Source organism: Ipomoea triloba, chromosome 3 (assembly GCF_003576645.1).
Source record: "Ipomoea triloba cultivar NCNSP0323 chromosome 3, ASM357664v1".
Classification (NCBI taxonomy): domain Eukaryota; kingdom Viridiplantae; phylum Streptophyta; class Magnoliopsida; order Solanales; family Convolvulaceae; genus Ipomoea; species Ipomoea triloba.
In genome coordinates, this window is record NC_044918.1 from 2150636 (window position 1) to 2171040 (window position 20405).

At 33.4% G+C, this 20405-nt stretch overlaps 2 protein-coding genes across 7 annotated transcripts; one reads left to right on the forward strand and one right to left on the reverse strand.

Annotated features, from left to right (window-relative positions):
* Positions 1 to 1219: 1219 nt before the first annotated feature.
* On the reverse strand, positions 1220 to 4981 carry LOC116014109 (glutamate receptor 3.3-like). 3 transcript variants are annotated; one of them, XM_031254103.1, is made up of 6 exons: positions 4706 to 4981; positions 3171 to 4489; positions 2417 to 2694; positions 2307 to 2341; positions 1788 to 2212; positions 1220 to 1674 (listed from the first exon to the last, which is right to left on the reverse strand). In XM_031254103.1, the coding sequence occupies exons 1-6, from the start codon at positions 4974 to 4976 to the stop codon at positions 1417 to 1419; spliced, it is 2586 nt and encodes an 861-aa protein (XP_031109963.1). In that variant the 5' UTR covers positions 4977 to 4981; the 3' UTR covers positions 1220 to 1416. The 3 variants fall into 3 exon arrangements, with proteins under 3 accessions (XP_031109963.1, XP_031109964.1, XP_031109965.1); XM_031254104.1 differs by having other exon boundaries at positions 1503 to 1646; XM_031254105.1 differs by lacking the exon at positions 1220 to 1674 and having other exon boundaries at positions 2130 to 2212; positions 2446 to 2694.
* A 6731-nt stretch (positions 4982 to 11712) lies between these two features.
* On the forward strand, positions 11713 to 15783 carry LOC116014251 (glutamate receptor 3.6-like). Of its 4 annotated transcripts, none has more exons than XM_031254271.1 (7): positions 11713 to 11928; positions 12489 to 12790; positions 12880 to 14198; positions 14306 to 14586; positions 14792 to 14823; positions 14914 to 15329; positions 15420 to 15783. In XM_031254271.1, the coding sequence occupies exons 2-7, from the start codon at positions 12526 to 12528 to the stop codon at positions 15660 to 15662; spliced, it is 2556 nt and encodes an 851-aa protein (XP_031110131.1). In that variant the 5' UTR covers positions 11713 to 11928; positions 12489 to 12525; the 3' UTR covers positions 15663 to 15783. The 4 variants fall into 4 exon arrangements, with proteins under 4 accessions (XP_031110131.1, XP_031110130.1, XP_031110133.1 ...); XM_031254272.1 differs by lacking the exon at positions 11713 to 11928 and having other exon boundaries at positions 12439 to 12565; positions 12683 to 12790; XM_031254270.1 differs by lacking the exon at positions 11713 to 11928 and having other exon boundaries at positions 11951 to 12790.
* Positions 15784 to 20405: the final 4622 nt, after the last annotated feature.

Here is a 20405-nt window from a genome sequence, read left to right on the forward strand (position 1 = left end):
ATTAGAAACCAATATTGTTACACACACATACACTGCGCGCGCGCACATATACATATTGTTAGTTATTTGCATAAAAAATAGTTGGGTAAAACATAGCTGTTGTCAAATCTTTTTTAGTTAATAACAATAAAAATTATAATTATACATTTTTGCTTATTTTCCAGAAAATGAATCACACACAAAGACAATTTTCTATAACGCAATCAAGAAATGAAAATTATTGAAAAATAACTCAATTTTCAGAAGTTATTTTCCTAATTTCTAAAGACACCCTTAAGTCATTTGGTCGATCTCAAGAAGGATCATCTTCAATCACTCAATAGTTTAAGATATTTGGGTTTAAGTTCTAATTTAGAGTCATTAATTAAAAGGCAAGATATAGTGTTATCCCGAGTTCTAATAAAATTATCATAATCATATGCTTAACTTATACTAAAAAAAAGTGTTTATAAGCGATTCAAGCTCTTTCAGTTTTCATACAAACACTTTATAACTTTTACTTAATTTCAAGCCTTAATTTACATTCCAATTATATGATTACTTATGTTAAGACTATCATGTATATAAATAATAACAATTAGATACTAATTTTCTTAGAGAAGTAGAGCATTTAAAAGAAAAAGAAAAAAAAAAGTACTCTGTAATACTTTGGTGCTCTATTTTTTATAGCATTTAAAAGAAAAAGAAAAAGAAAAAGCTCTAATACTTTTGTGTTTTATTTTTGAGTTTGTTGTGACTTCTCTAAAAAAGCCATTCAAAAGTGAAATTATTTTTCTCAAAAAGTTCCAATGACCATACAATGCTTCAATAACCAATAACCTTGTGTCTGATCTAGTGGTTCCTATATGAGATGTTATGGGTCTTGAGCCTCATATAAGTGGCTTCAATAACCAATAACTTTGTGTTAAGCTAGCTGATTATGTTTAAATTAAAAGTACTTGATAAAATAAGCCTGATAAGCCGATAAATGTAAAAGGATTAAAATGGATATTTTCATAAAATTTAAATAGTTTTAAATTTAAATAGATTTGTTTACGTATTAAAATTTAACATTTTGAAATGAAACTATTAGGAGCGATGGAGTAGAGAGGGTTGTATATATATTTCGTCAAAGGATTAATGGACTTATGAACGGATGATTGGAGTTAGAACTTTAAGGAGTTGCTGGGCAGTGAAGAGTTGCGGAAAAAGATGAATAGAAGTATAGGAGAAGTGAAAATGCGGAGTAAAGGATGCCATTTATTTAAAATAATAAGAATCAAGATAAAAAAAAAAAAAGTTAGGAAGCTACTAACATATTTTTTAAAGGCTACCTACTTTTATTTAAAACTACTAACTTATTTAGAAAACATTACTAAACAGAACTTATACCTTATTAGCAGTTTTAAATAAACTCGGCCATACACTACTAGCTAGCTAGCTACAAGTAATTAAGTGGCGTATTGCCAGAATGAAGTGCAGCAACAAGGCTACAAGGCATGCACATCCGCACATTAAGAAAAGCCCCGAGAAGCTCTTCACATCAAGCCGGTTCACTTCAAGCTTTGTGTTTAGCGACATGCAAGCTCTTCTCAGCAGCCACATGTCTTGGATCCTTTGAAGCTCTCCACTTTCTGACATTTTCAAAATTGCATTTGACATCTCAACTGCCAAAGGAGAGTGTTTGGGAAAGGCCTTTTTAATTTATTATTAAGAAATTTAAAAAAAAAAAAAAAAGCTTAATCAGTACTGTACTAGCTATCTCATCTTATATGATCAAAATTAATATATAAAAAAAAAATACTTACAAATCCCCATCCGATTCTGCTAAGCTCTGGACCTACAGTAACGAATTCACAGTGGGTTGAGAGGAACTGTTCCATATAAATACTGTAACCTATCACAGCGGCAACGCCACCTTTTTTATTAGGACCATCTCTTAAAGCTTCAGCAAAATCTTCCATGTTATTAAAAGGAATGAGGTTGGATTCCTGAACGTGTAGTTGTTGAATGAGATGAGTACGAGCCGTTGAACCAGTATCAAGAAGGTAACCAATGGGCTCATTTCTTGCTACCAAACTTTCAATTCCTTTAATTAGGGAAGAAGGATGTTGAGCCACGAGTATTGAGGAAAGGTTGGCCATGTAATTAGAGGTTATTATTATAATCGCAAATAGCCATGTCATATGAACAAGGCGTCCTAAGATGCTCACAATTCTGAATGTGTTATCGTCTGCACAATATAAGAAAATAGTCTCAACAAGCTTACCAAAACCAAAAAAAAAAACCCAACAATCTATAAACAAACAAATTAAAAATGCACTTACTATTGCTGGCAGAGAAAAATGTCAAAAACCCAAACCTGAAATAGAAAATTCGCAAATGGATGTTAACGAGATCGAGAAAGTAAAAAAATCAATTTTTTTTCAATACTGACCAAATAATAGTTTCTATTTGCTTTCTAACCGGTCCGCGAAAATCATCATTCACTCTATGCTCCAAAATCCAAACTGCTGCCCCAATAGTAAGAAAAAGCATTCCGGTGACACACCACATCCTAGCATTAAATGGCCTAAGAAAAGACCAAGTACTAGAGCCCCTCTCTCTAAATGGTGCCACCAAAACTAGACTTGACTCCATAAAAGGTGGAGTAAAATCAACCATTTTTGTCCGATTATTTGTGATTCCAATCAGACCCACACCTGCATCATAAACCTGAATTGACAATTGACAGAGCACATAAAAATATAGTTAAGTTTACAACAAATTAAAACCAAATAATACTCCGTAATTAACATTGCTATAACTTAAAACAACCTTTCAGAAGGTTTGGTTGGAAGAGAAGAATTAGGGGTCAAAGGAATTATATTATTGTAGTTCAGTGAAAAAAAAATAAGGTGGGATGAGAAGGTAAAAAGTTGTATAAAGATTAAAATATCATTGTGTAAATAATAATAATACTAATAATAATCAAATGTAAAAAAGTCTTTTTTTTTCTTTCTTTTTCCCTTTCCTTCCCCTATTGAATTGCAATTCATCATATGGGGGAGGGAATGAATTGAAATTCAACAAAATAAGGGAATTGCAATTCTCTCCAATCAAACATTGTAATTCGGGGTGGGCAAAGAATTGTACTGTAATTGAATTGCAACTACGTCCCACCCATTAATTAATTTGTTTCCCAAACTCACCCCTTCAGTGATTTGGCGCACAAGTTCTGTACTGTTTTCGTCTCGAAAGGGGAAAAATTTGTATGTTACCCTTACATCATCTGGCAAATATTTTATTGCAGTTGTGAAGACCTCTATACAGTAGCCTTGGAAAGTATCAGTACCTAGTACATGTTCAACATATTCATTAAGGTCAGCTTTGATAGACACTCCTACTCTCAGTTGCCTCCCACAGTTTGGAAAGGCCCACCCTCGAGGTGTCTGTCTTGTTTCTCCTGGCCAGAAAATAGGATATAATTTTTGATGATTTGATGGTAAATGAGTGGAGTAGAGAGAGTGAGGATGCACCACTGATAATCCAGAGTAATTAGACCAATAACCAACTTTCTTGGTTCCAGTTCCAATCACATTAATAACTTCAAATTCAGGGCGATAGAGTTCCCTATCCGAGGTAAATTTGAACAGTCCTGTCACCCCAGAAATATTGGTCTTCAAAATGTTGTCCAGCAATAACTTCCCTCCATCAAACACATTCATAGAATAAGGATTTAAGCCCCCGGTTGTATGTATAGGAACTCTTGAAAATGAAATGTTTCCACCCTGTTTGAAGAATGCATCAAGAGCACGAGCAAGTAGCCACACAGTGTCATAAGCATATAAACCATAAGTGCACATCCCTAAACTACTATTAGTATCAATTCTTTTGGCCAAATCGCTCCACCTAGACACAAACTTCCTCTTTCCTTCTGAATCTGGAATATATGTGCGTAATGTAATAGTTCCTTGAATGTTGTCCATTACGTCTGAAGAAAGGGGACCGATGGTGTCAATGATAGTGGAGAGCCAGTTGGTAGCAATCCACACATACCCACTTTTTGTCATTCCTAAACTCTTCGCCTGAAAAAATATCTCCAGTCCCATATAAGCATAAGTGTGAACAACAATAATTCGTGATTCCATTAAAGCCGCCAGTTGAGCTAACATATCCTTCACTTCTTCCAACGTTGCGTGAGGTTTCAGAGGTGCTTTATAAGAGATAGCAAGTTGATCTCCTAATGCATCAATGCCACTCCTTCCATAGTCATTGTCTACATATATAGCAACCACTTCTTTCCATTCATAGTATTGGACAATTGATGCTATTGCAGCCATCTGAAACATATCATTTGGTGAGGTCCTGACAAAGAATGGATACTGAAGGGGAGAGAGAGCAGGATCAGTGGCAGAGAAAGACAATAGAGGGACATGGATCTCATTTGCAATGTGGGCAATCGTATGAGCTTTGACTGAAGATTGGGGGCCAATTATGGCCACCATGTCCGTCTCCATGTACTCTATAGCTGTTCATCAAAATTCAATAACTCTATTAAATTATAGTATCTATAAGCAGAAAGACTCAATATCGCCTCCACTGATCTTATGACATCTTATTTGGGAGAGTTACGTTACTGCAGGCCACTTGATCAGATCAGAAGGTCATTGGCAGCAAGTTAGCTAGCTAGTCAACTTAATTCACAAATACATATATATAATATATATATTTGCAGTGAATTTACCTTCAATTATCCACAGCAATCCATTGGAGTTGTTATCAAGGAAGGTGATATTCAACTTGGTTCCACCAAGAACAGCTGGATTAGAATTGATATCTTCTACTGCAGTCTGTATTACCAGTTTTGTAATTTTACCAACGTTAGACGTCAACGTAAGAATACACCCAATGTTCACAACACTAGGCCTTGCAGAAAGAGTTGAATTAACCCCTTGCCCTTGGGACAAATACCCACAGTAGAAAACTGTGAACATCAATGCCCAAAACAGTTTCATATTGAATCCAGCGATCAAAACCCCAGATTCTACCCTGTTTTGCCCAGAAATTAAAAGTAAATACAACTCAAACTTGAAGAATATGGAAATTAATTAATTAAGCATCAATGGAATATCAAAATCATAGTAAATATAACGCAGATTCTACCCTGTTTCGCACAGAAAATAAATATAACTCAAACTTCAAGAATAAGCTAGGAAACTAAACAGCTATGGATTATCAAAATCATAGCATACGCCAGATCAGATTATAAGTGTAGGCGTTATTCCAGTAATTCAAAGCTCAGAATAGGCAATTTCAACTCAAACAAACAGAAAAGAAAAAAAAAAGTTGTGAATTGGAAGTTTACAGAAGCAATGCTACTTTTAGTATAAAAACGGAAGTCAATAGAATATAAGAGTTTGGTCAATGGAAAATAGAAGGGAAGTTATTTTCTGTTTGTAACAGTAACCAATTACCGGCCACCACCCACCACCAACACCACCATGATTGTATATTTTAAATATTTAAAATTAAAAATAATTATGCTCATTTAAAAAAAATGAACCAAACACACCAACACAGTTTTCCAAGAATGCAACCAAACACTAGAAATGAAAATATTTTCTAAAAAATTACTCATTTTTTATAAATCATTTTCCTGCGTTCCAAACGGATCTTTAATATACTCCATAGTTTTTAAGTATAAATTTCAATCAACAATGAATATAATAGTACCTTTTATACAATAAATTAAATGTTACAAAAAAAATATGAATTATAAATATGTTGAGTCAGCCTTATTAACAGAATCAAGTATATAAAATGGGAGAAAAATAATAATAAAAATGCTTGAGTGTAGTTAGGATAATAAATAGAATAATACAGCCAACAATTTGGGGGAGAATAAATTAATTAAAGCATTGCATGCAATTCATAGGCGCAGAATATATGATGCATGCTTACTTACCTGGAAAAGTAGAAGTTGATATATATATTTGGTGTTTGAGTGATATTATATATGATGAAGATAAGTTGCCCAGAATTTATATATAAACTTATCATATACAACAAGGGAGGGGCATCAACTTACCCTCATCTCATCTCACCTCTTTTAGTCCTCCGCGTAAATTTGAAGCACAATTTTAGTGAGCTGGTCAAAGTAAACTGTACACACCACGGTCCTTTTTTCTCCCTTTTTTTTTTTAATAATAAAGATGAAAATTCATTATCATAAGTCGGAATACAGAAGATCAATAATAAACGAAGGTAGGAATTGAAGCATGTGCTATTATATATTATATGCTCAACACGTCCCTTCACTTGATTCGAACCCATAATCTGATATCAAATTGAAACATGTGCTCCATATCAACTAAAATGCTAAGCTAATAGTTGAATTGTACATTTATGTTTATATATTATATATGTTCAACAGTAGGGATGCATTTCACTTCTTACAGTGAGACAAAGGGATTCCTTAGCCCGCATGAACAACTCAATTGGCCACAAAAATGAAGTTTGGGAATAAAGACTAGAGATTGAGTCTCGATCACCAGATTGCATAAAGGTAGGGCCTGGACGTGGCCTTCAACTTTTTATGGGAAGAAAGAAATCTCACCAGCGACTGCACAAAGGTCGGGCCGGGACGTGGCTCTTGGGGTTGGGGATTTAACCTTTATGGGAAGAAAGAAAGGGACTCCTTTGCTAAGGTGTGGACAATCTTAATCGCAAACTCTTTAACAAAAGAAATATTCACATGTGAAAAATAACGCATCATATTTTTTACGGAGTATATCACTAACAAGTAAAGCAAAGGAGTACTTGAGACCTTGGACTACATTCAGGGTATCAGTTTCAATTTGCACAAAATGTCGATTTTTTATACATCATATTTTTTATATCACTAACATGTAAAGCAAGGGAGCACCGAGCATGTACTTATCTTTCATCGAACTCAAGATAAAGAACATATGTCGATTCAAAAAAAAAAAAAATCAAAATAAAGAATAAACTTTATATTTATTTTTTCAATTTTCTGACGTCATTACTGATGATGTATTTATTGTGGAAATGCGAGATGCCCTTAATTAGAAACCCCAGCATCACAAGCGGAATCTGTTCCTTATGTTTTGTCCATATTCTAAGTCACATTTCAGTGGTATAAATCCTACGACTTCTAATTTAATACTCCGTACAATATAAAAGAGGTTAACGTACAGGGACAATTTCAAAAAAAAAAAGAAAAAAAGACGTACAGGGACAATTTAGTAATTTCAAATTTACACCTTCTTGGACTCCAATTTACTCACAAAGGCTCATGCACACTGCTCCCAAGCCCTCTGAAGCTCCTCAAGATACACACTGCTCGTCCCATCTAAGAAACTATCAATCAACTTGGGACAGGATCGGAGCAGACTGTGCCTTTGGCCTGAGAGCAGTTGAATGAAAATATCAATAATTCTGGGAAGATCGTGGTGAACCATGCTCCTGTCACAAACCCCTTTAGCTTCTAACACCAAGCTTTAATTTGCCACCTCTAAACCACCTCATAATCAAATTGCAGAAATTGAAACTTACAGTAAAAACATTGAAGTTCACTAACTTTACATATGAATCTAAACTTGTAAACCAAGACTACTCACAATACAATCTTTCAGCCGAAACCTTACCATTAAAAATTCACTATATCTCCAAGTCAATCTACCAAATAAATCTACAGGCTTCAATCAAAATCTGGAATTATTTTCCAAATAAAACACTTAATAACTAAAATGCATAAAGTAAAGCCTACAATCAATATAATGCAAAATATCAAATTCAATAACGTAACCTGTCGATATAAACATTGAACAGTCAAGATCTGTGAAGGATGGCGGTGATCTGATCGCGCGGTTACTGCTGATGTCGGTGAAGCTGTGAGATGGTGGTGATCTGTGCGTGAAGCTGTGTGCGAGAAGGGAGGAAGAAGGTGAAGCTGAGAGAAGGTGATATGATCTCGTCCACGCCCAGATCCGTGCCTGAAGCTGTGAGAAGCTGTTAAATAAATAAATAAATAAAAAAGAAATATCTTATGTCTTTAATTTTTTTTTTTAAATTTATTTAAAACATGCGACGTCGGTTATACATATAACCGGCGTCGTATATCTTTTATTTTTTTTTAATTTTATTTAGAACATACGATGTCGGTTCTCTCTACATAGAACCGACGTCGTATGTCTTTAATTTTTTTTTTTAAAAAAAAATATTTATGACGTCGGTTTTTGCCATGAACCGACGTCGTAAATAATATATATTATTTTTGCTTGATTTTATTAACATATAACGTCGGTTTGTCAAAAATCGACGTTGATTGGGCGATGTAGTATCCTTTTTCTGTAGTAGTGAAATTGAGAAAAACCACTATAGTCGATGACAATTTTAGGTATTAACTCAATAAAAATATATATATGCATCTCAATATATAGTTAAATTAAAAATACTGAGGGGGTGTTTGGTTCATAAGTTTTGAACTCTACTATTGCATTCAAATCTGATTACATTGTTTGTTTCACTATTTTCTGTGTATGTGAATGTGATTCAAATCATGAAGTGTTAGCCTCGAGGGGTTGTTGGGGTTCTTGGAGTTCAAGTCTAGAGGGGAGGCAAGCAGGGGCGGAGCCAGAAAATTCCAGTTGGGGGGCCAATATGCTAGAGAAAATTTATCGTGTTAGTCGACATTATAATTAACCGTACTATATATAATTATATGAGTAAATTGACACGAGTGTCGATCAGTACTTTAGATTTTTTTCATATAACACAAAATATCATAATAATAACAACAACAACAAGAACAATAACATTTATTTAAATATAAATTGTCAATTTTTATCAAATAAAAAGTTTTGTCAATTATTTTGTCACCAAATTTTTTCATAATTAATTAATATTCATTTTACTGATTAACAATATTTCAAAATTTGAGAGATAAAGACAAAAATCAATATCACAAATTAAACAATCAATATTAATTTTTGACAATTTCAATAGTAATTATTTAAACAAGCAAGTGTACATCTTCAAAGTGTAAATAAATAATTAAAACACACAATAAATCATTAATTAATTAATCAACATAACTAATAAAACTAAAGCATATATCTCAAATTTGGGGATTTTTTAAAATAAAATAGATATTTGATGCCCTCCATTATTAAAATCTTGATAAAAGAAAGGCTAAAGTGTCATTCCGCACCATGAACTATATTAGATTATTCATGCCGCACCTTGAACTTTCATAACGTCCATTTCGGTACACAAACGATTAATTTTTTTTTCATCTAGCATTTTTTACAAGTTACCAGGTTACTATGATGACATGACACATGTAATTAGCTTATGTGGATCTTCTTTTTTAAGTTAACCAAATTTTTTTAAGTAAACTTCAAAAATCAACGTCTCACGCTGCCCCTCCCCTATGCCTTCAGCCGAACCAGTGCGCACTAGACCAAATCACAACAGCCCCCTCCACAATCCACTGCTCCTCTCCTCCCTTGCGGCAGCGTGCGCCGAGACCATCGACGACCTGCCTAGGGGTGACCGCAGTTCGTTCCGATTCCGAACCGTCGGTTCACGGTTCCAAAGTTACACAAACCAGAACTGGAACCTTATAAGGTTCCGGTTCCGATTCAACATGAATTTTTTATTTTGTATATATATACTTATATATAATATGTTTTGCTATTATAAAAAACATATTATAAATTTTTATTATTATTATTTTGGCTACTGCCTACTGGTAGTAGCTAAATATAATTTTGTTTTTTAATTTTACGGTTCCGGTACCGGTTATTGGGCTGGAGAAGGTTTAGAAGAAAACAAACAAAAAAAAAAAAAGAAGAAAAAAAAAAGTCCAAGTCAACATANGGGGGGGGGGGGGGGGGGGGGGGGGGGGGGGGGGGGGGGGCTAGGGCCCCCCTACCCCATAAAGTGCCTCCGCCCCTGGAGGCCAGGTAGATAGATAGACTTGATTGATTTTTGCAAAATAGATGTGTTGTAAACTTGAGCTCAAATAAAATCAAAGATTTAAAAATTTTCTACTCAGCACAAAAAAAAAATGTTACCCCTTTTTAGTTTAAGGCATGTATTTGTTCTTTTTAAAGATTTAGGTTCGGATGATTAAGGGCGAAATGTAATTTTTTTGACTGTAAACAAAGAGAGAAATATTTTCTATATATGTTGACACTTGTTAGACTAATAAATTAAAGAGACATATATGCGAATATAAATTATTGTGTTATATTCTTGATAGAAGGATTTCTTATCCTTTTGTGGCAAAGTCGACTAGACTCGATCTCCTAATATAGAGTTGCTTCCCCCTGAGTTCTCATTCCACTTTTGTAAAGACAACAGCATCTGATCCTTGTTTAGCTACCACTTTTCTCTCCTCTCTTCTCCTTTCACCTACAAGAAAAAGAAAGAAAAAAATTGAAGTAATAATAAATCTAATCTTAAATGGTAAAATTCTCGTTATATGTTCATGATTAGAAAGAAAAAAAAAAATTATAGTCTACCCAACTAAGTTAACAAGAAGTAAAAGAGTAAGTCTTTTGTAAGACGGGTCAGATCAATATAAAAATGTAATACTTATGTTAAAAATGTAATATTCATCATATGATGAATAAATTAATTGTTACTTATAAAGAAAAGTATAATACTATTGAAGAAAAATATAATAGTTTTAAATCAAAATGTAATATTTAGGGATTGAAGAGTTGATTATAATGAGAAAAAATGTAATACTAATCAATGATAAATTGATTTATTATTATTTATTAGAGAAAATGTAATACTTTTGGAAAAAATGTAATATTTTTAAATCAGAATGTAATATTAGAGGTTGAATAGTTATTTTGAAAAAAATTGTAATACTTGTAATGTAAAAGAGTTAAATCCAGTAGAAGTCTCTTGTTTTTTATGACAATTCCAAATTTAGTATCAGATTATCATTTTTTCCAATTAACACCTCACATTATCTTATTTTGGATGCTTTTGGTCTTTCTGATGACTTTTCAAGTGAAACCTTATTTTAGGCTATGTTATTTTCGTCTCTTCAAAATTTTTAAAAAAAAATTTTTTCAAATGAGTTTAATTCTAGCAAAGGTCCCTTGTCTTCGGTGGCATTTTTAAATTTAGTTCTAGCCAATCTTTTATTTAATACACAGACTCTCATATTTTGGACACTTTTGGTCCTTCCGATGACTTCTTCTGGTGAAATCTTATATTATGAAAGAATATTTTTCAATGACAAAGAAGAGGTTTCTTTCATTTTGTTTTTTTGCTCTACATCTATAGTAGATGATTCACGCAATCACGGACTAAAACAATAGTGGTCAGACTAAAGCTGATCTGATTGGGTGCCGATATTATGAGCTTTCCAACTGCATTGCAAAATGATTCCCTCGCTGGAGGTTCCCACGTACTCGGTATTGCTATTGATGAAGGATGATTGGGGTCGGGTTGAAGGAGATGAAGACAATAGTAAGGTGAATGAGGTGGTGCAATCCAGGGTTGAAGAGACGAAAATCATTTTTTTAAAAAAAACTAGCGCTAAAAACTAGAAAATAAAAAAGAATTGTACAAACGAAAATACCACTACTTAAAATAAGGTTTCACATGAAAAAGTTATTTGGGAGGACCAAAAGCGTCCAAAATATGGTACTCTGAGTTTGTTAAATTTCAAAATATATATGCCAAAAGAGCGAATACCCATTCGAGTTGCCACTTTCCCTTTCCCCAAAGTAATTAGGAGCGTGGTGCTTGTACTATGTCCTGCTCCGTAATTGTGCATATGTGCTTCAAATTTACGCGGAAGACTAAAAGTGATCAGATGAGATGGGGGTACGTTGATGCCCCTCACTTGTTGGATAAGTTTATAAATTCTGGGCAACTTCATTGTATATAATATCACTCAAACACCTTCTTTTCCAGGTAAGCATGCATACACTTTCTATCATTATATTCTGCACCTATGAATTGCATGCAATGCTTTAATTTCTTCTCCCCCAAATTGTTGGCTGTATTATTTTATTTATTATCCTAACTACATCCAAGCACTTTTTTTTTGTCCCATTTTATATATATATGCTTGATTCCGTTAATAAAGTTGACTCAAAATTCATACGGAGTATTTAATTAGCTTAGTGTATATTTACTATTGTTGATTGTAATTTATTTATGTTTAAAAGCTAGGGGGGAGTACATTAAAAGTAGTGTTTATTGGATTACGATAAGACTTTTAATTAACTTTCCCAGTGCTGTGTAGATGGATTATGGATAGATATGCTTATTCGTTGATTCTGTAAACTTCCAATTCACTACTTTTTGTTCTGTTTGATTGAGTTGAAATTGCCTATTCTGAGCTTTGAATTACTGGAATAACGCCTACACTTATATTCTGATCTGGCCTATGCTATGATTTTGATATTCCATTGCTGTTTAATTTCCTTATTCTTGAAATTTGAGTTATATTTACTTTCTGTGCAAAACAGGGTAGAAATCTGGCCGGTTTTGATCGCTCAATTCAATATGAAACTGTTTTGGGCATTGATGTTCACAGTTCTCTACTGTGAGTATTTGTCCCAAGGGGTTAATTCAACTCTTTCTGCAAGGCCTAGTGTTGTGAACATTGGGTGTATTCTTACATTGAGGTCTAACGTTGGTAAAATTGCAAAATTGGTAATAGAAACTGCAGTAGAAGATATCAATTCTAATCCAGCTGTTCTTGGAGGAACCAAGTTGAATATCACCTTCCTTGATAACAAATCCAATGGATTGCTGGGGATAATTGAAGGTAAATTCACTGCAAATATATATATATATATGTATTTGTGAATTAAGTTGACTAGCTAGCTTGCTTGCTTATGGAATTTTCATGAACAGCTATAAACTACATGGGGACCGACACCTTGGCCATAATTGGCCCCCAATCTTCAGTCATAGCTCATGCGATTTCCCACATCGCAAATGAGATCCATGTCCCTCTATTGTCTTTCTCTGCCACTGATCCTGCTCTCTCTCCCCTTCAGTATCCGTTCTTTGTCAGGACCTCACCAAATGATATGTTTCAGATGGCTGCAATAGCATCAATCGTCGAATACTATCACTGGAAAGCAGTGATTGCTATATATGTAGATGATGAGTATGGAAGGAGTGGCATTGCTGCATTAGCAGATCAACTGGCTATGAGGCGATGTCAGATCTCTTGTAAAGCACCTCTGAAACCTCGAGCAACGTTGGAAGAAGTGAGGGATACCTTAACTCAGCTGGCTTTAACTGAATCGCGAATTATTGTTGTTCACACTTATCCTTATAGGGGGCTGGATATATTTTCTCAGGCGAAGAGTTTAGGAATGACAGAAAGTGGGTATGTGTGGATTGCCACGCATTGGCTCTCTACTATCATTGACACCGTAGGTCCCCTTTCTCCAGACGTAATGGACAATCTTCAAGGAACTATTACATTACGCACATATGTTCCAGATTCAGAAGAAAAGAGGAAGTTTGTGTCTAGGTGGAGCGATTTGGCCAAAAGAATTGATACTAATAGTAGTTTAGGGATGTGCACTTATGGTTTATATGCTTATGACACTGTGTGGCTGCTTGCTCGTGCTCTTGATGCATTCTTTAAACAAGGTGGAAACATTTCATTTTCCATAGATCGAGCGGACTTTAATCCTTATTCTATCAATGTGTTTGATGGAGGGAAGTTATTGCTGGACAACATTTTGAAGACCAATATAACCGGGGTGACAGGACTATTCAAATTTACCTCAGATAGAGAACTCTATCGCCCTGCGTTTGAAGTTATTAATGTGATTGGAAGTGGAATGAGGAGAGTTGGTTACTGGTCTAATTACTCTGGGTTATCAGTAGTGCATCCTGACTCTCTCTACTCTTATCCGTCAAGTCGCGTACCTTCTAATCAACAACTATATCCCGTTGTCTGGACAGGAGAAACAGTACAGAAGCCTCGAGGGTGGGTCTTTCCAAACTCTGGGGAGCCACTGAAAGTTGGAGTCCCTATTCGAGCTGGATTTAATAAATTTGTTGAACAAATACCAGGTTCTGATATGTTCCAAGGGCACTGTATTGAGGTCTTCACAACTGCACTAAACTATTTGCCATATGCTGTACCATACAAATTTGTCCCCTTTGGAGAAGCAAACAATACAGAACTCGTGCGCCAGATCAGTGAAGGGGTGAGTTTGGGAACCAAAAATTAATTAAAGGTTGTTTTGGTGCAATATTATTGTCATTATTGGGCTTTGTTGTAAACTTAACTATGTGTTACGTTGTGTCAATTCAGGTTTTTGATGCAGGTGTGGGTTTCATTGCAATCGCAACTAGTCGGATAGAAATGGTTGATTTTACACAGCCTTATATGGAAACAGGTCTAGTTGTGGTGGCACAATTTAAAGAGAGGGGCTCTAGTGCTTATTGGGCTTTTCTTAGGCCATTTACTCCTATGATGTGGTGTGTCACCGGAATGTTTTTTCTTACCATTGGGGCAGCAATTTGGATTTTGGAGCATAGATTGAATGACGATTTCCGTGGACCTGCTAGAAAGCAAATTGAAACTATTGTTTGGTGAGTGTCCAAGAAATATATTTTGTACTGAAATAGACAATCACAACACATATATCTTATGGCCACTTTTTTTCTTTCCTTCACAAAAAGATAATTGTGAAGATGTGCCCATGGTGAGTTGATGTTCTCTATTGAGCTTCAGAGAGAGTGGTTTCTCATCACTGATCTCACTAACATCTATCCATTTGTGAATTTTCCATTTCAGGTTTGGTTTTTTGACATTTTTCTCTGCCAACAGTAAGTGGATTTTTGTTTGTTTAGATTCTTTTGGTAAGTTTTATATATGTTGGGAGTATATTTTCTTATACATAATTTGTAATGGTGCAGAAGAAAACACATTTAGAATTGTGAGCACCTTAGGACGGCTTGTCCTTCTGGTATGGCTATTTGTGGTTTTAATAATAAACTCTAGTTACACAGCCAACCTTACCTCAATCCTCATGGCTCAACACCTTTCTTCCCCAATCAAAGGAATTGAAAGTTTGGTAACAAACAATGGCCCCATTGGTTACCACCGTGGTTCAATTGCTCGCGATTATATGATTGAAGAACTCCACATTCATGAATCCAGGCTGGTTCCTTTTGATGCGATAGAAGATTTTGCTAAAGCTTTAAGAAATGGTCCCGAAAAAGGTGGTGTTGTGGCTGTGGTAGGCGACCGTGCTTATATGGAACTCTTCCTCTCAACCCACTGTGAATTCTGTATTGTGGGCGATGAGTTCACCAGAAACGGATGGGGATTTGTAAGTAGCTTAACTCGATCGATCTGTTTCTGTTTCTTTTTACTCACCTACCTTACTCGATCTTAATTTCTTAATGAATTGAATTAAAAGGCGTTTCCGAAAGACTCTCCTCTGGCAGTTGACATGTCAACTGCAATTCTGGAAATGTCAGAGAATGGAGAGCTTCAAAGGATCCATGACAAGTGGCTGCTGGGAAGGGCTTGCATGTCGCAAAACACAAAGCTTGAAGTTAACCGATTTGAAGTGAAGAGCTTCTTAGGGCTTTTCTTAACGTGCGGATTTGCATGCCTTTTAGCCTTGCTGCTGCACTTCATTATGGCACATATTAGCTAGCTAGCTCCAAAGAAATCTTTCTTTCTTTATGTATGTTCATCACTTATATTATTGATCCTATTCCGATCCATTTATTGAAGTAGTGTATATAAAGATTTTAAATAGAAGTGTGGTTGCTAAAGTTTTTGTTTCGCCAACTCAAATTAATTTAGAATTTTAACCAATTATGTACTTCATCAAAATTAAAATTTTGTTTTATCCATGTGACCATAAAATTTTAATTTAACCACTCATGGTCCTTTTAAAAGGACAACAACTAGTTAAATTTTGAAAGTTAGGACCATAGGGGATTAACTTGGATAATGGAGGGTAATAATTTGAAAGTCGAAGGACCACGTACGGGTGATTAATTTGAAAGTTTGGAACTGAACGTGACAAAATCACTATACTTGGAGGACCTCGGCATTAACTCTATCTTACAAAATCCATTCTTGATGATAACTGCAGTCCCACTGTATAGCACTTTTCTTGCATTTTACCAATGCTCAGAAAGTTTGTTTTCAACTCTGGAACATAAATAACATATATAGTGTGAGCAACAAATTACGTAGTATTAATTAGTTGGATGAGTTAATACCCGATTTGGCATTGACTATTAGGATTTCACTGGTTCTCGATTTCTAAATTTGTTCAATTTTATTTCAATTATATATACAATTTTTTTATATAAAAATAGTCTTTTGTCCAAACTAAAATAGTCCTTATTAGGCCTAAATAATTTAAATGATTACACTCGCTAACAACAAATAATTTAACTCATAATTTTTTTTAAAAAAAAAAACACAAAATAAATTGACTTCAATCTTATCATGCCTTTTTTTTTCTTTTCTTTTTCTGATTCTGTCTCATTTCTTTCTACCGTAAAGGTGAAAAAAAAAAAATTACTGCTGATTTCCTTTGAAAAGGAAAATTAGCTCCTTCCAAAAAAGAATAATAGAATATGCTTCCCTTTCCTTTTATATTTTTTGTCGCACTTGGCATCATGCTTGTTTAACTTCCAAATTCGCCCTTAATTATTACTTGTAAAAACCTTCCACATAACAACCCACTCATTGCAATTAGCACAACATTTTACCCACTCATTGCAATTAGCACAACATTTTCTTGACTTAATGATTTGAAGTGTGAAATTTGCAACCATGGTCCGTCCATTTTCCTTCAATGTCGCTGCTCCCAATTATTCCCACCAAGTCATAATAACAAATGGTTATGTCACGATAATAATAGGACAAAAGGGGGACGTTTTGAAAGAAAAAAAAAATTAAAATGGACTATCAATTATAAATAAAAGACAAAAAATGAAATTAAATATATTTTTTAATTTTTTTATTGAAATTTAAATATTCAAAACCTCAAAACTTACGTCTCAGAGCACAAATCATTGTTTCAAGAGTCCCATAAGCAAGCCCCAACATGAGAAGTTGCTTTGGAGGGACCTGGTTTGACAAGGATACATACACACAAGAATTTTTACGTGACAATTATTTTAAATACGGGTCTATATTCTAGATTTTGAGCATTATTTGTAGAGGTGAACTTGAGTCTTCATCTTCTTTTAAGGGTGCGGTATTTATGCATGTCAACCAGGGATATTATAAATTCTTCATCAAAATTTAATTTGATCAAATTAATTCATAACAAAATTAAATATTAAGTGAAGCAAAAAAATGAATAAGTTAAAATATTACTCCATCTGTCCCATTTTACCTGTCCTATTGACTATTCATTGGTCAAACCAACTCTTTCTTCCTTGCTTATTTTCTTTAGTAAATTTTTATTATTTTTAAATTTAATTTTTTGTGTTTAATAGTACTTTTAATGTAGTTTTTAAATATATAAATTTTATATATTAATGTTAAACTTAATATTATGAAAAATTAAATTAAAAATAACTTCAGTCAAGTCTCGTTAAACGAACCAGACAACCAAAATGGCGACGGAGGTAGTATGATTTAAACCATCCGTGATATCACTTTCCTTAATTTCCACAGGCTAACATTGTATTGGAGGAGTAGTCCATCTCTGTGTAGGACCGCGGTGATTGTACATTGTCGGTCCTGCTCAGTACGTACATGTGTCCTGTCATGTTTTTGTGCTTTAAATTTACGCACACCAACAACATGAATACATTATTTGAGTTCAATCATACAAATATTTTTTATATTTCACACAATACTACGTGAACTATGGTCTACATAAGAATTTGTCAATCCAGTTTCACCACACTAATCTTAAGCGGACCCACATGATTATGCTCTTAGAATTACTGTAGAGATAAATCACGAGTAACACAATCAATCCACTAATAAAACCCTAGTTTTCGTATAAGGATCTAACCCACACTTTTCTTCATTATTTATTTATTTTTGAAATTTGATAATATAAGTTCCTGCTTTGCAAACTATATCATGCCCATGAACCTGCTATATACTCATAAAAAAAGTAAATCAAAAAAATTTAATTTTTAAGTTTAACACTAAATTGTACATTTAACACACATAGAAGTCAATTCAAACTCAAAACCCTACCACTAGAGATAAGTCCCAGAGAAACTTATGATAAAGTAAATTAATGCCCTGGGGTGCGTGGGCCATATTTTATTATTCTACTTTTCATTGTATGCATAAGGGAGTAGTTAGGTGCCACACTTTATATCATTCTGCTATGAATTGCAATGCTTTCTTCTCCCCAAATTGTTGTGTGTTGTTTTATTTATTATCCTAACTATATTCCATCAGATTTATGAATAAAATAGTAATAAAGACACTTTGAAAAGTTTGCAGTGTTTCACGTGATTCCATACTTTATTAGAAAGGAGTATTTATTTACGTAAACGTTTCTGATTGATTTAATCAATTTAACACTTTGTTTTTTCATTTAAAAATGATAAGAATCAAACTTAAGGGGAGTATTTGTTGTTGATAGTTTGGTCGAGATCATCATGTCAACTATAAACGGGTATGAAAGTATAAAATATGATATAGTCTTGGTGTAGTCAGGCCACAAGACTAGAATGATTATATATACGGCGGTTCGTGGAATAGGTCGGGAATGGAATACCATTCCCGGGAAAGGACCTATTCCATTGTTTGTTTCCTATTCCGGGGAATAGCATTCTCGGGAATGAGCTATTCCCTTTGCAAGGGGAATAGCCATTCCTAGGAGAGCCCCTAGTATTAGCTATTCCCAAGTATTTGGGAATAGCTTTTATATTATAGTACCAAAAATACCTTTTTTATTATATTATAATCTTTATATATAATATTTGTTTATTTAAATATATATTTATTTATATATTAAATTAAAAATGTAATTAATATTAATATAATAATAATATAATAATAATAATACTTTTTTTTTATTTTTAAAAAAAACTTGTAACTAAGAGCAATTAAGGCTCTTTATTAAATGAATGAGTTTTTGTTTTTTAAGGCTTCCTCATCTTGTTGTTAATTTCAAAAGAGAAACAATGCTTCTCTTATATAGAGGAGCTCAAATGAGCTCCTCTTCATGAGTTATCAATGTGGGATCAAAAACTCTAACTTGTGTTTTAAAAAATTATTTTATATATAATTTTGTTTTGTATTATTATTATTATTATTATTATTGTTGTTGTTGTTGTTATTAATATTATTATAAGTTTTATTTTATTATTACATAATAATAATAATAATAATAATAATAACAACATGAATGTCCTTATTATTATTATTATTATTATTATTATTATTATTATTATTATTATTATTATTATTATTATTATTACATATTTTATAAGGGTATTTTTGTCTTTTAAAACATATTTCATTTCTATTCCTTAAACCAACCAAACACTGTAATATAATTCCTAAAGTCCATTCCTTCCGCGAACCAAACAATAGAATACAATTCATATTCTATTCCTTGCCTATTCCATTCCTTATGAAATAGCATTCCTATTACCTCAAAATTCATTCCGTGAACCAAACGTGCTGATAGTGAATCAAGGGATGATGTTTAAGATGAGACACCAGGCTCAACCCCTTACATAGTTGCAACGGACCCTATAAATACTTGACAAGCTAAGTTTATGACATTAGTTTGTCTTCCATCTACACCATACATGTGTCTCCAACTATATTGCATGCTGCCAGCACCCTTTACCTGAATAAGTAGAGCATCATGCCATTTGAATATTTGATATATAAGATATAGAGTAGCTTGGCAGTAGGGGTGGCATAATTTGGATTATCCGAACTAATACCCGAGACTCAAAGTGAATTTTAAATTTCGGGTGAACACGAATAGTTATTTGTTTGGATATTTTAAATTTTGGTATATGAATATAAATTCGGTTCGGATATCGGGTGTTAGAATTTTATTCATACTCATCCGAAAGAACTAAAATTTTATTATAAATATAATAATATAAATTATATATTTAGTTTTAAATGTATTTCATAATTATTAATATATTAATTATTAGTATTTTGTCATATTTTTAGTTTGATAGTATATAAAAAATATAAATACAAAAATAATAAAATCATTTAAAAAACTCAAAATTAATAAAAATAAAATTTTAGATATAGCCAAACTAACCCAAGATAAACTCCACATAATTTCACCCGAACCGAATATATCCGAATTAAAGTAGGTTCGAATATCGAGTGTAAAAAGTATCACACAAAATTTTTAGATATCCCCCGAACTAAACCGACACCCACCCGTACTTGGCGGGTTGGCAATCGTGTTGCCAAATTG